The following is a 14618-nucleotide window of genomic DNA, read 5'->3' as shown; positions in this document are numbered from 1 at the left end:
TGTGTAAAAAGGGAGCCTCCACCCTCCTGGTACATGTACTCCTGGTACCTTATGTACTGGTACATGGTGGTAAGGTCTCCCCTAAGCCTTCCCAAGGCTGAACAAACTCAGTTCTCTCAGCCTTTCCTCATATGGCAGGCCTTTCAGTCCTCTGATCATTCTCTTAGCCCTTCTCTGGACCACTTTCCAGCCTGTCTGCATACAGTGGGGACCAAAACTGCACACAGTGCTCCACATGTGGCCTGACCAGAATGGAACAATGACTTATTTATCTCTGCTAGTAATGCCCTTGTTGAAGCAAGCCAGCATCCTGTTGCCTTTCTTTGCTGATGCAGCACACTGTTCACTCATGATGAGCTTCTGGTCCACCAAGATCCTCAGGTCCCTTTCCATGGGGCTGTTCCCCAGCCAGGTGGATGCGAGCCTGAGCTGCATTCCTTGGTTATGTATTCCCAGGTGCAAGACTCTACATTTGTCCCCACTGAACTTCCTAATGTTCTTGCTAGCTCACTCATTCAGCCTATCTTAGGTCTTCCTGGAGGGTGGTTTCTCCTTTTTGGAGTGCCAACCTCCCCACTCATTTTGGTATCATCTGCAAACTTCATCAGGGTGCTCTTGATCCTAAACATCCACTTCACTTACGATGATATTAATCAGTGTTGGGCCCAGCATCAATCCCTGGGAGACCCCAGTTATGACTGTCTGCCAGGTTGAGAAAGAACTATTGACTGCCACCCTCTGGGTACAGCCTGTCAGCCAGTTCCTCACCCACTACACACACCACCTGTCTAGGCCATAACGTGTTGGTTTCTCTAGGAGGAGGTTGTGGGAAACCACATCAAAAGCCTTGGAGAAGTCCAGGTAGATAATGTCAGCTGCTAGCCCTGCAGCAACCCCATGAGTTTCTCTGTCATAGAAGGCAATCAGGTTTGTCAAGCACTATTTACCCCTGGTGAATCCATGTTGGCTTTTCCCAGTCAGAGGCTTCAGTTGACTTGTGACAGTCCCCAGAAGGATTTGCTCCCTAATTTTCCCAGGGATTGAAGTGAGGTCTGTAATTATGTGTGTCCTCCTTGGGACCCTTCCTGTAGATGGGGGTGACATTAGCTTTCTTCCAGTCTTCAGGGATGTCTCCTGATCTCCATGACTTCTTAGAGATTATGGAGAGCAGCCTTGCAACAACATCAGCCAGTTCTCAGCACCCTTGGGTGGATGGCATCCAGTCCCATCGATTGGTACAGATCAAGCTCTTGTACAGGTCAAGCTCCTGTAATAGCTGACACACCAACTCTTCCTTCACTGAAGACAGGTCTGTGTCTGCATCAACCTGCATTTTTGTTCCCATGGACTGGGACCCAAACTGCATTGGTGAAGACAGAGGCAAAGGAGATGTTGAGGACCTCTAGAGGCCTTTTCAGCATTGTTGGTGACTAGTTCACCTATCCTGTTTAATTGTGGGCCTATACTCTCTGTTTCTGCTTGTTGTTAATTCTGCTTGTTGTTAACCTGAAGAACGCTTTCTTGAAGTTTTTGACATCTCTGGCCAATTCTAGTTCAAGCTGAGCTTTTGCTTTTTTTGACTGCATCGCTGCATTACCCTGGTAATGCACTTGTAATCTCCAATAGGTAGTGTTCCACTTTCCACCTCTGCTATGTTTCCCTTTTGGTTCTGAGCAGACCCAGAAGCTAACAGTTAAAGGAGGTCTCTTGTTCTGTCTACATCCCCTGCCACTAGAGGAGATGAACTGGTTTTGTGTATCTAGGAGAGCATTCTTGCAAAACTCTCACCACTTGCTAGCACCTTTATCCTCCATGGAAGCTTCCCAGAGGATCCCTTCCGATGAGCCCTGAGCCTGCTGAAGTTTGCTCTTCTAAAATCTAAACGCTCTGTTTTGGAATTAACCTTTAGTGTGCTCAGTAGTATCCCAAATCCCATTCTGTGATCACTGCAGCTGAGGCTGTCACTACTCAAGATACTACACAGCAGGTTTTCTTGTCAGTGAGCAGCAAGACCAGCAGTGCCTCATTCCTGGTTGGCACATCTAACCTTTGTATGAGGAAGGAATCCTCTATTCATTCCAAAAACTTGATGGATGACAGGTGAGCTGCTTTATTGTTCTTTCAGCAAATGTCTGGGCAGTTAAAGTCTTCCAAAAGAAACAGGTTTTGTGGACCTGAAGCTTGCTTAAGTGACTCCAGTATTGCCTCATTGGTTGTGCCAGATATCTACTCTAAGGTCTGTCTTGGAGGTGACCCCTCTGATTTTGGCTCAGAGGCATTTGATAGGGCTTCCATGACTACCATGGTTGACTTCAATAGATTTAAGGTTCCCTTTAATATAGAGTGCCACTTCTCCACCTCTTCTACTCTGTCTTTATGAAACAGGTTATAGCCATCTATCATGATCCTCAGGTCATGTGACTTGTCCCACCAAGTTTTGGTTATCCCTATGCTGTCATAACTTTCTGACTGAGCTAGTACTGCACCTGCAGTACTGGTCCAATTCGGGGCTTCCAAGTTTCAGAGACATAAGGAACTACTGGAGAGAGTCCAGCAGAGGCTATGAAGATGCTGAGAGGCCTGGAGCATCCTGTGAGAAAGAAAGGCTGAGAGACCTAAGGTTTAGCCTGCAGAAGAGCAGCCTGAGAGGTGATCTTCTCAATGCTCAGCAAGTGCTAGAAGGTGGGGGGCAAGAGGAAGGGGCCAGACTCTTTTCAGTGGTGCCTGGTGACAGAAGAAGGGGAAACAGGCACAAACTGGAACCCAGCAGGTTCCACCTGACAGTGAGAAAAAGCTGCTTTCCTGTAAGGGTGCCAGAGCCCTGGAGCAGGCTGCCCAGAGAGGCTACAGAGTCTCCTTCTCTGGAGAGATTCCAAACCCTCCTGGACACTGTTTTTGAGCAATCTGCTGCGAATGACCCGGATCTAGCAAGGGGGTTGGACTAGATGATCTCCAGAGGTCCCTTCCAACCCCCACCATGCTGGGATTCTGTGATCTTTCACAGTGCAAAATTCTTCTCTAACTGAAGACATGGAGAGAAGTCATGTCCACAAAATACTCTTTAGCACAGTAGATAACGGAAGGTCGCTGAAGGCAGGCTACAGCCCGTGCTGATGTTCTCTACCTACCTGTGGCTCTTGTGCAGCTCAATCACTTTATCCTCCAGCTCTTTCGTGTGATTCGGCGCGAAGCGGAACTCGCTGATGTAGTCGCTGCCGTACTCGTCAGGGTCGTAGTCACCTAGCTCTGACTGCACGGTGTAGGAGCCCAGCAGGGCCAGGGTGACAAAGGAGCAGGGCAGCCGGCCCGACACGATGTCATCTCTCAGCTGCAAGCAGAGGTAGTACCTGCAACAAAGAACCAAAGTGGCTCAGAAGTTCTTCCTCAAGGAGTATTGCCCAAGTACCAACAAGAGGCTTTGGTTCCTGTACTCATTTACAGACAATTCCCAAGCCCAAGGGTATTTTTTTCTGAATTTATGTGTAGCAACATCTAATTTATCTTTATAAAGCAGGATGGAGATGTCTTATTAAAAGAGGTTATTACTTCCTTTAGTGATCTGGATGGAGAATTACCCATTAAACATACCAGGTTTCCATCATAAATCACTGAGACACATAGCAACCTTAAAATTCTTTTAAGAAAAAAATAACACTAATTAAACCCCCCAAATACTGTTCATTGAAGGGCAGCTGAACTCCAAGGTGCTCAAAAAGCTTCAGTTGTATCTTTGGCAAAGTCTTGAGCCTCCTCAAAAACACACTGAAACAGTAAATGCTGTTAAAACCATGGTGATAGGCAGTGCAAGGTGCAAGGAAAGATGTAAAAAGGGAGAGTGTTGGCTTGCTGGTGAAGACACAAGAGCTTCCAGGGGAGATTTGAGGGTTGACAAGAGAGTTTTCCTTTCTTTTTGTAGACTTCTGCTGAAGTGGAAGCTCTTGGCACAGTGTCTTTCTGTGTAGTGCCTAGCACAAGGGACCTCTGATTGAAGCCAAGGGCTTCACGCTACCTGAAAAGCAACAAGTACTCCACAAATCAAGGCAGGTTAAAATTACCCACAGCTTGCAAAATGTTATTAGAACAGGATAGAGAATGGTTGGCTGATGGCACAAAACTCATCATGGTTCAGAAGTTTTCCTACTTTATGGTTTCCATGAAGGAAACCATATGAAGGGTTCTTTTGGGTTGTGGTTGCAATCCAAATACAAAAGTAGAGAGCAGAGGTGCAGAAGTGACTCACATAGCAGGGAGCAGCTGGTCATTACCACCATATTCCTGACACTGTGCACATCACATGCTTCCCTTGTTAAATGACACAAAAAATCTACACACAGGCTTATTATTTACCCAACCCTTTCCTTTCATAGTTAGGATTTTACTTACAGTATCAACTTGTGACCAGAAAGTGGGCATTGGACATCTTTATGAAAACTAAAATCAACTCTCAGGAAAATATGTATTGGAAAAGTGGAATTTTAGGGTTTGTCCTTGTTTGAGCTAGACCAGAACCAATTCTGGGCAGGGATTTGACTTTTCAGCTCAGTCTCTGCTCAGTGAGGGCACTTTCTGCAGTTCAGGGCAGGCTTGCACAGCCAGGGGCTGATTCTAGCAGCGAGAACACTGATGGGGAGAGTTACTGCCAAGGGCTGGGCTGCAGAAAGGCTCTGGCTTAGACTTGCTCCTGTGCAGACCAAGGGCACTGCTACGTATTGTGCCCCACCTTGAAGGTGGGAGGAGAGAACAGGACAGGTGAACGTCAACTGAGCCACACAGGATTCCATTCCATGGATGGCATATTCAGAATCAAGAACAGGGATCACCAGGGTCAAGCCTCTGCTTCAAAGGCAGGTGTCCCAAGAGGACTCTGGCCTTTCTGCCTTTGATTCTAATGCCTGTGTTCCTGAATCTAGTTCCAGGATCCAGTTCCCATCTGCTGCTGCTGAGTCCAGTCTGAGACTTGCTCAGTGCTTGCTCCTAGCATCAGTGGTGACAATGGTGATGTCATGGCCATCAGAGGTTAGATATTGGTTCGTATCTCTTTGTTTCCTTTCATTGAATTGTTCTTCTTTCCATCCCAGCTGGTTTAGTTCCTTTCCCAACCCATCAGCTTCTCTCCCTTCTTCCCTTTCTCTTCCCTTTGGTAAGGGAGAAGGGTTGATAGAGAGCCTCTGGCACTAATCTGCCGGCCAGCCCATCCCTGATCCTTGACAGGGTTAAATTAGCTCCGAGGACAGACACTCTTCACAGTGTCCGTTCTGTCAAGGCACTGCACGTTTTCTATAACCTCATAAGAGGAAGGAAACCAATGGGAATACAAAGCATTCCTTTCCTTGAATAATTAGAGTGTAAATGCTACTACAAATAGCTTTTAAGCCCCTTCTGGAAGGTATTTAATGTTTTAAACACCTGGTGATATCTTCGGAGAGCTGGGCAGGGTCCGGAGGGTAGAATTTCACATTGAATGCAAACTGCCAAGCACCACCTGGAAAAGAACAGAGAGTGACTGAAAAGACACTGTCAGTACAAAGGGGGCTGCTCATGCTCTTTGATACCAGCAGACTTCCAATGTCCCAATCAAACAGTCCAGAAGAACAGGATTTAGTATCTCTTCCCCATACATCATTCTGAAGACACTACTTATCCCTCTCACAATGACAGTCTTACAGCTCTTCTCTTATTTTGTACGATTTCCACCCAAGGGAGACTCCTCAGGGAAGTAGAATTTATTTCTAACACTAAAAAAGTCTCCTCAGTCTGAAAACAATGCTTATGGAATTATCCATTTGAAACCACAGCCTATCCAAAGCTTTAAAATCCAACAACCCAAACCCCAGAGGTGCTGGAAACTCCATAAGCCAGAGCAGGAAGGAGGTCTGGAGGTGATGTGCTGAGGTCTGCTTGCTCAAACCAGCTCACAAGATCTTCTCAGTGTTACTGCCTCAGTACATTGCTGCCATCTCCAGCAAAAATACATCACTGTGGAGGTAAGCTGGCAAGGACAAATAGAGAGCATGACCAGAAAACTACAGAACACTGGGCAACTGGTGCTGAGGGGTTCCAGCCCTTGGATTATATTTATGAGAATAACACTGGTGGAAACACTTGGTCGCTCACAGTGCATGGGGAAGGTTCCCAGAGAGTGTCAATTAACCCTTTGAATCTTGGAGTGGGAGGTGATTCACCTGCCAGTCCTGACCCAACAAATGTGAACCACCAGATGTGTTTGCTTTGTGAAGGCACAAGTGACAGAAGAGATCATTCTCAAGAAGAAAAAGCACTGCTGAGGTTTTCCTGCCCAAAGAAATCACAAGGACACAAGCACAAAAGGCAGGTTGCATTGTGTGCCTGCCAGTCTCAACAAGTTTTTTCCTTGGAGAGAGGTTCCTGAACATCTAATGGCTAAATTCAACCACTGAGCTGTTTAAAATAGTCATGTGAAGCAGAAGATTGACTGAATGGTCATTTTAGGAGCAAAGCTCAGGTAGCAAAGACAGGAAGGGAAGATATTTTAGTGCCCTCTTTGCATCAGTGGAGTATTTCAGTACAGGCAGGAACTCCTGGATATGATACAAACATCAGAAAATCAGAGAAAGAATTTAGATACATGGCCCAGCCCCTAACGTTATCTTGCTTAATGTCAGACTTTGGGTTCTTGCATCTCTGCAAATGTCAAATTGTTTTCAGTGATGCAAATTCACATGTTAGGAGGCTGAGGAACTGCCTGCACTCATTACAGGGTAAACCAGAATCACAGAATTATTTGGGTTGGAAAAGATCATCAAGTCCAACCATTCTCTGCCAAGACTGGTGCTAAACCATGTCCCTCAGCACCACATCTCTGTGTCTTTAAAAACACCTCCAGGGATGGGGATTCAACCACCTCCCTGGGCAGCCTGTTCCAGCGTTTGAGAATTCTATCAGTGAAGAAGTTCCTACTCATATCCAACCTAAACCTCCTCTGGTGCAACTTGAGGCCACTTCCATGTTTTCTGTCACTAGTCTCCTCTCCCTAATTTCCACCTGGCTCCAGCCTTCTTTCATGGAGTTGTAAAGAGTGAGGTCTCATTTCAGCCTCCTTTTCTCCAGGCTAAAAAAATCTCAGTTCCTTCAGCTGCTCCTTAGAAGACCTAAAAGATGCTCAGTGGGGAAAAGACTTTTTTATGCAGGTTTTTGAGATCTTGATACACCACGATGGAATTTTCCCAGTCCCCCTTGAAATAAACAACATGACCAATAACAAACTTACTTCGGATCTGCTTCTTGATTTCCTTGGCAGGGTCCAACCAATTCTGCAAAGAAAATGGTTCATTTTTTTTTTTTCAGTTTGAATGAAAAAACACAACAAATATTATTTTTAAAGCAGTGCCATGAGTCAGAGCAGAGGTGTGCAACCCCTTCCTCCACGGAGCAGCAGGCAGGCAGGGGAAACACTAACTTCCAAGATGCAGACCTGGATAAAAGGATTTGTATTGACCTCCTTGCCAAGAAGGTGGGGAATCATCATGACATTACATGGAATTATCATAGTGATGTGTGGATGCCAAGGATGGATGCCAAGAAGGAGACGGAATTTCTTGGGAGGAGGTGTGCAAGTGGCTTGAGCTCTCTTAGTTCTGCTGCTGCTTTGTCCTCTAAGGGAATCAATTGGATATTTAAATATTCTATCATCTAGACATTAGAAGAAACAGCTAGTTAAACAGCATTTAAAATGTGTGACACAGCCCAGAACAAAAAGTTGCCCTCCCCTTGGAAAGTTCCAAAGAAAGATAAACAAATAAATCAGGAGGGGAAAAAACCCTCCCTACTAAAGAAATATCAAACAAGCAGAACACAACAATCCTCCCCCAGCAAAAACAACCAGTTTGCAGCTGTCCAAACTGGGTGTGTGATGCAAAACAGGAGGGTGAAGAGCTCCAGCTCCTGCTGTGCACACCAGCACACCATGCAGCAAGGACTTAAAGCTGCATCAGCATCTCTGTTTTCAAAGACAGTATGTGATGTGGGGACAGATAGTGTCTGGATGGAAATTCTCTGGCAGAGGATGGGGGTGACTTGCTAAGTACTCTGACATTAAAAATATGCATGTTATTGGTCAATAAATGTAGTGGCCAGCAGTTAATTCTTTTAGATGCTTAGCTTTGCAAAGTAACTGGTGGTCTATAAATGTTTAGTGCTTCTAAGCCATCTGTTAATACTAAATAAATTCTTCTCTTTCCAGTACAGGAAAGCACATCTGGCTGGAAATGCACTTAAACATCTGCTTAACTTCTACCACAACTCAAAACTACACATATGCTAAAGTGTTATCTTGCACCAAGGATCTGCTTAAGTGATTTCCTGAACCAAACCCAAAAACCTCACATTTAGAAGTCTGTAAAAAAAGGGGAAAAGGGAGACAAAAATACTGATTTGTACCATGCAAAACTGAAATGAAGGGAATAACAGAATGGTCTGGATTGGAAGGGACCTCTGAAGTTGATCTAGTTCAACTCCCTCTGCAGTCAGCAGGGGGATCCTCAACTAGATCAGGTTGCCAGAACCCCTGTTAAGCCTCACCTTGATTATCTCTAGGGATGGGGCCTCAACTACCTCCCTGGGCAACCTGTTCCAGTGTTCCACTACCCTCACGGTAATGGTCGTTGTGTGAACAAGTCACCAACAGTTAAAGCAGCAGCAACAGCTCAGCTCTGTCAGGGAAGAGCATTCAGGACATGCAAAGCACAGACACCTTCAGTTGGTGAGGTCTGCTGGGCTACTGCTCATATTGCTCAGAGATTCCGGTGATCCTTTCAAAATACTTACCTTAGAACACCAAAATCACACATAATGTTTTAAATTATCCTTTGATAGTCTCTCATCATAACATGTCCAAAATAAGATAGATAGATATATATATATATATATATATCACCTGTAGGTTAGATCACCTTTGACATTTAACAGACAATTTATTTCATACTGAAGTTGAGATGCAGACAAGCAGGGTGCGATTCACTGCTGCTACCAACTACTTCTGAAGACATGTCTTTGGTTACATCAACAATAAGCATAGAATCATTGACATCTAGCATTATGAATCATACAGACATAAAATCATAGAATGTTTTGGGTGGGAAGGAACCTTTCAAAGTGATCTAGTCCAATCCCCTTGCAGTCAGCAGGACATCTACAACTAGAGCAGGTTGCTCAGGGCCCTGTCCAAACTGACCTAGAATGGTTCCAGGGATGGGGATTCGATCATCTCTTGACAACCTCTGCCAGTGTCTCACTACCCTAATTTTAAACAGTTTCTTCTTTCTCTCTAGTCTGAATCTCCCTCTTTTACTTTAAACCTGTCACCCTTGTCCTGTCACAAAGGCCTTGCTAAAAAGATTGTCTCCACCTTTCTTATAGTCACCCTAATGTGAAGATAAAGTCAAGACTCAAAGCTTTGCTTTATCTAAGCAGTTAGCAGAAGCCAATCAAGCCCTGCCTGCGTGTATCCCAACCACAGTACTATTAAGCCATATTTGAATATTATTAATAATCTACCTACAAATGTAAATCTGATGGCAGTCATGAAATAAATCATAAAAGAACGGAAACCAACTAGATGATGTAATTCTTTCATGTCACAAACAGCTAGAGAAGACGGATGCCAGGGAAACATGGGGGATGCTCCTGAGGAGCTGAGTTATGACAGCTCAAGTCACCTCTATGGAACTTGCCAAAGAAGATAAAAAAACCTCCTGGACTGTTTGAAACAGTCTGGAGGTGTCTTGGGGAGTTCTGATGTCCACACGCCAAAGGGCAGCCAGGGTTTTGTGGGTTACCTTTTGGTTTTCTGTGTCTCTGTAGGTCAGCCCAAAGTAGTCTTTTTCCAGGAGGTTCAGATGCTCGCAGACTTTGTCGAACAGCACTTGACCTCTGGAACGTTTCTGTGGGAAGTAAACAGGAAAAAACAAAAATCACTTCTACAAAATGAAGTAATATCAGCAATAATCCTCAAAATAAGCCAAAATAATTCTCAGAGCAGTTAACTCCAAAATGATTTAATTCTACTCATGTGTCTTTCCAACTTGTTGACCTGGAGCTTCATAAAGATCATCTGGATGGGGTAAATCTGCTTTATATAGAAGTCCAGGTCTTCTTGTGCAGCTGAAAATAAGTCAGTATATGCCATGGTTTGAGTTTGAAGGAGAAGCTCTCTCATGTCCTTCAGAAATTCCAGCTTCAAATGCACACTGAAGTCATACCTCCACAAACCAGAATGTTCATTGTGTGCAATGGTAGCAACCAACAATGCCACAAACTATTGGTGGTCATGGACCATCAGAGCTGTTACTGAGGGGTAATCACTGGAGGAAAACCAAACATGGAGATCTTTCTTGCTTTGGTGACAACGTGGACTGATTCCAGGATCCTTTTGTGTCTAACATGTTGAAAACACAGTAACAATGTCTACTGAAATCTCTAGAAGAGCCCAGTATCTCAATAGGAGCACAGGTGGGTAGGAAAGCAGCTTTCCAGTGTCCCACCAGCCTTCTTTACTGCTGACACGTTAGATGAAAAGATCTCTCACTGGCAACAGCCAGAGTCCTTAGCAGAAGCTTCGTACTTTCTCTGGTATTGGATAGTGAAAATGCAGGTCATCTGAGTTCTCAGTGCTACAAGTGACATGGAGACAAAATATCAAAAAAAAAAAACCCACCCCATGCAGATGGAAATGTCCTCTAGAAACTACACCTGCCAGTGTTGAGATGCATTAATTATCATAGATCACAAAATCATTTAGGTTGGATCATCAAATCCAGCAAGTTAATCCAGCACTGCAAGGTCACCACTAAACCACACCTACATGGCTCTGAAACCCCTCTACGGATGGGGACTCCACCAATGCCATGGGCAGCCTGTTCCTTCCCCCCCTTCAGGGGAAGAAATTTTTCCTAATGTCCAGCTTAAACCTCCCCTTGCACAACTCAGCGCCATTTCTTCTTGTCCTATTGCTTCTTCTCTGGGAGAAGAGATTAACTCCCACCTGGCTCCAGCTGCCCTTCAGGCAGTTGTAGAGAATAAGAAGGTCTCCCCAAGCCTCCTCTTCTCCAGACTTACCAACCCCAGCTTCCTCAGTTGCTTCTCATAGGACCTGTGCTCTAGGATTATGATGAACAATTCAAAATTATCTGGGTTACTGTTTCACCACTGCCTGCTTCTCTAATCTTAAGGGAAGTCTTCTCTTCTCCAGGCTAAACAGCCCAGATGCTGCAGTCCCTTCAGCATCTTTGCAGCCTCAGCTGGACTCTCTCCAGTAGCAGGGGAAGCCAGAACTGGACCCAGAACTCCAAATATGGTCTCCTTTGGGTGGAGAAGAGGGATAAGAGAACCTCACTCTATCTTCTTTGGGCACCCCAGGACAACATTAGCCTTCTTGGCCAGAGGAGCACATTGCTAACTCACAACAAATTTGTCAACAGCACTTCCAGGTCCTTCTCCCTGGGGCTGGTTTCCAGCAGGTCAAGCCCTCACCTATACTGGTGCTGGGGTTTATTCCTTTGCATGTGCAGGACCCTACACTTGTCCTTGTTGAACTTCACGAGGTTCCCCTCTGTCCAATTCTCCAGCATGCCCAGGTCTCACAGAATGGCATCACAGCCTGATGGGGTGTCAGCACTCCTCCCAGTTTGGTACCATCAGCAAAAATCCAGTCCTCTGTCTGAGAGATTTCTCCTTGGAGGTGCAATTCTGCACGGGGATCATATCTCAGCAAGACCAAGGCGCCTCTGATCTGAGAGGGTTTCAAGGCACTGGCCAGGCAATGCCCACAGCTGGCCTGACCTATTGTCCTGCCTGATCCAGGAGCCTCCCCAGTTCCTTCCAATGAGCACAGCCTTGATATTGGGCTCCTTATCCACTTTTGTGTAGATACTAAGGGGTTAATCCCTGTGTATCTGATTGAAGTGTAGCATGTCAGTCTCCTCTCCTACTCTATTTTTACTCACATGCAGATTACCTTCCTCCCCCTGATAGTGAAGAAGGATGAAGAGCTGAAGTGCATGAAGAAACCTTCTTAGCTTCCTGGAAACGAACGCAATTGCAGCCTTCGAAGTGTCGCATTTTGGAGAGGTTCTATTTTTGCATCCAATGCTGCAGTCTCATGTGGATGCAAAATGCTGAGCCAGGGCTGGCTGCAGCATGCAGGTGGGAAAGTATCTCCTGCCTGATACCAACTGCAGGAGGTCACATTCAGAAAGAGTCTCCCAGCCAAAATGCTACAACAGGATTTGTTTTGGCCACCAGTAACCACCAAGTCCACAGTGTGGGAACTGTAAGGTCAGGGTGCATCATGAAAGGAAGCTTCACCTCCCTTTCTGCTCAGTCAAGGACCACAGCAAAATCACAGACTTGTTTTGGTTGGGAAGGACCTTTAAGATCATCAAGTCCAACCATTATCTAACTCGACCAACGCTGGTGCTAGACCATGTCCCTCAAGACCACAATCCTGTGTCTCTAAAACACCTCCAGGGAGAGGCATTCAACCACCTCTCTGGGAGTGAAGTAGTTTCTTCTAACGTCCAACCTAAACCTCCCCTGGTGCAATTTGAGGCCGTTTCCCCTTGCCTGATCACTTGGAACCAGGGAGAAGAGACCGATCCCCACCTCACTCCAACCTCCTTTCAGAGAGTTGTAGAGAGTGAGAAGGTCTTCCTTCAGCCCCCTTTTCTCCAGACTAAAAGTATCACACTTATGGACCTGGATTTCAAAGAGGAAGGGTTTGCACATAGCTGTCCATGAAGGCACATCTTCTTCCCCAAAACGGTTGTCAAGGCCTGGAACAGACTGCCCAGGGAGGTGATGGAGTCCCCATTCCTGGAAAGGTTTAAAAGCTGTGTAGATGTGGTGCCAAGGGACATGGTTTAGTACTGACCTAGCAGTGTTGGGTTAATGGTTGGACTCAAAGATCTCTTCCAACTAAAATGATTCTATGATTCTAATGTGTTTGGGGGTTTTTTTTGTTTGTGTGTTTTTTTTTTCTGGGATTGGCCATATTTTCATGTGAATTGGGTAATTCACAAGGAAAGAATGAGAAAGTGTGTTGTCAGGAGGTTGGAATTCAGCAATTTGGAGACTCAGCTGGGGAAATTTATGGGAAAAGAGTTCTCACTGTGATGACGAGTCCAAAGTATTCCTAATAACCAGTTAATCAGAGAGCCACAGAATCACAGAATACTGGGGACTGGAAGGGACCTCAAAAGATCATCTAGTCCAAACCCCTGCCAGATCAGGATCGCCTGTGTGACCTAGTAGTAGGTCACACAGTAATGTGTTTGGGCAGGTTTTGAATGTTTCCAGAGGAGACTCCACAACTTCAATCACTTCCCTGGTCTTGCTGGCCACACTATACCTGATCCACACCACAGTGCTGTTGGCCTTCTTGGTCACCTGGGCACATGCTGGCTCATTTTTAGCTGGCTGTCAACCAACACTCCCAACTCCCTTTCTTCCTGGCCAAATGTGGGGGGAAAGAAGAACTAGGCAATTTCAGGAAGATGTAATTGTGTAAAAGCTGTGTTAAAAGGACTTTTATTGTTTTCAGTGTGAATGCACTTGATGCAAGGAAATGCTGTTGGTGCTGCAGTCACACACCTGCAGCCAGTGCCAATGACATTGTGTAACACGACATCGTTTTTATCAGGGGCAACCTTCCCTAATGCCCTTTGAGCTTGCAGTCCTCAAAAGCCAGCACTAATCTAAAAAACTGCTAAATCCCAGTAAGAAGATTGGTGACCTAGTCCTGATTCTGGCATCGACCCAAATGAGAGGTTTTGCCTTCTGCAGCAGAGATCACACCAGGGCTGGCATCACACAAGCTCTGAGAGTTTGCACTTTGAGGAGAATTTTGCAAGTGGGGGACAAAGCAGAGCAGCAGGAGGGGCACCTAAGAAATAACAAGGACCCTGGAGCACGTCCGTACGTGGAAGAGTAACAGCCATGGCTACGTATGCACCAGGGCTACAGAAATCCCTGTCAAATGTGATGATCATCAAATGCTTGGGCAACCCAAGAGCATCAACAGAAGCTGTGCTGTAGAAATTGCGATCTGGTTAGCAGCTCGAAAGCCCTGCTCTGCAATCATGGCAAAAAAAGTGGATGCTGTTCCTCAAACAACAGCTTGATTCTCAGCACACTCATTAGTCTCACACACAGCTCCTCACTCCAGCAAGTGTGGAGTGTGTCCAAAGAGCAACAAAGCTGGTGAAGGGTCTGAAGAACAAGTCTTATGAAGAGCAACAGAGGGAACTGGGGTTGTTTAGTCTGGACAAAAGGAGGCTCAAGGAAGACCTTCTGTCTCTCTACAACTCCTTGAAAGGAGCTTGGAGCCAGGAGGGAATCAGTCTCTTCTTCCAAGGGAGAGGACAAAAGGAAACAGCCTCAAGTTGTGCCAGGGGAGGTTTCGGTTGGACATGATGAAAAATTTCTTCCCTGAAAGTGTTGTCAAGCCCTGGAACAGGCTGCCCAACGCAGTGGTGGAGTCCCCATCCCTGGAGGGGTTTAAAAGCCATTTAGATGTGGTGCTAAGGGACATGGTTTAATGGTGGACTTGGCAGTGCTGTACTATTGGTTGGATTCAATCATTTTAA

The 14618-nt window shown here is 45.6% G+C and overlaps 1 protein-coding gene across 15 annotated transcripts in view; it reads right to left on the bottom strand.

The window, feature by feature from the left end:
* Positions 1 to 14618, bottom strand: part of EPB41L3 (erythrocyte membrane protein band 4.1 like 3) — a 70518-nt gene that overhangs the window by 37573 nt on the left and 18327 nt on the right. For all 15 annotated transcript variants that reach the window (XM_054381582.1, XM_054381589.1, XM_054381585.1 and 12 more), the window contains 4 exons: positions 9813 to 9917; positions 7247 to 7289; positions 5407 to 5482; positions 3129 to 3347 (listed from right to left, as the gene is read on the bottom strand). In XM_054381582.1, coding sequence (XP_054237557.1) covers positions 3129 to 3347; positions 5407 to 5482; positions 7247 to 7289; positions 9813 to 9917 — 443 coding nt within the window. The remainder of the gene's footprint in view (positions 1 to 3128; positions 3348 to 5406; positions 5483 to 7246; positions 7290 to 9812; positions 9918 to 14618) is intronic.

This window comes from Indicator indicator, chromosome 6 (assembly GCF_027791375.1).
Source record: "Indicator indicator isolate 239-I01 chromosome 6, UM_Iind_1.1, whole genome shotgun sequence".
In the NCBI taxonomy this organism is placed as follows: domain Eukaryota; kingdom Metazoa; phylum Chordata; class Aves; order Piciformes; family Indicatoridae; genus Indicator; species Indicator indicator.
The sequence above is the reverse complement of the archived record's forward strand: the minus strand, read 5'-3'. Positions and strand labels throughout refer to the sequence as shown.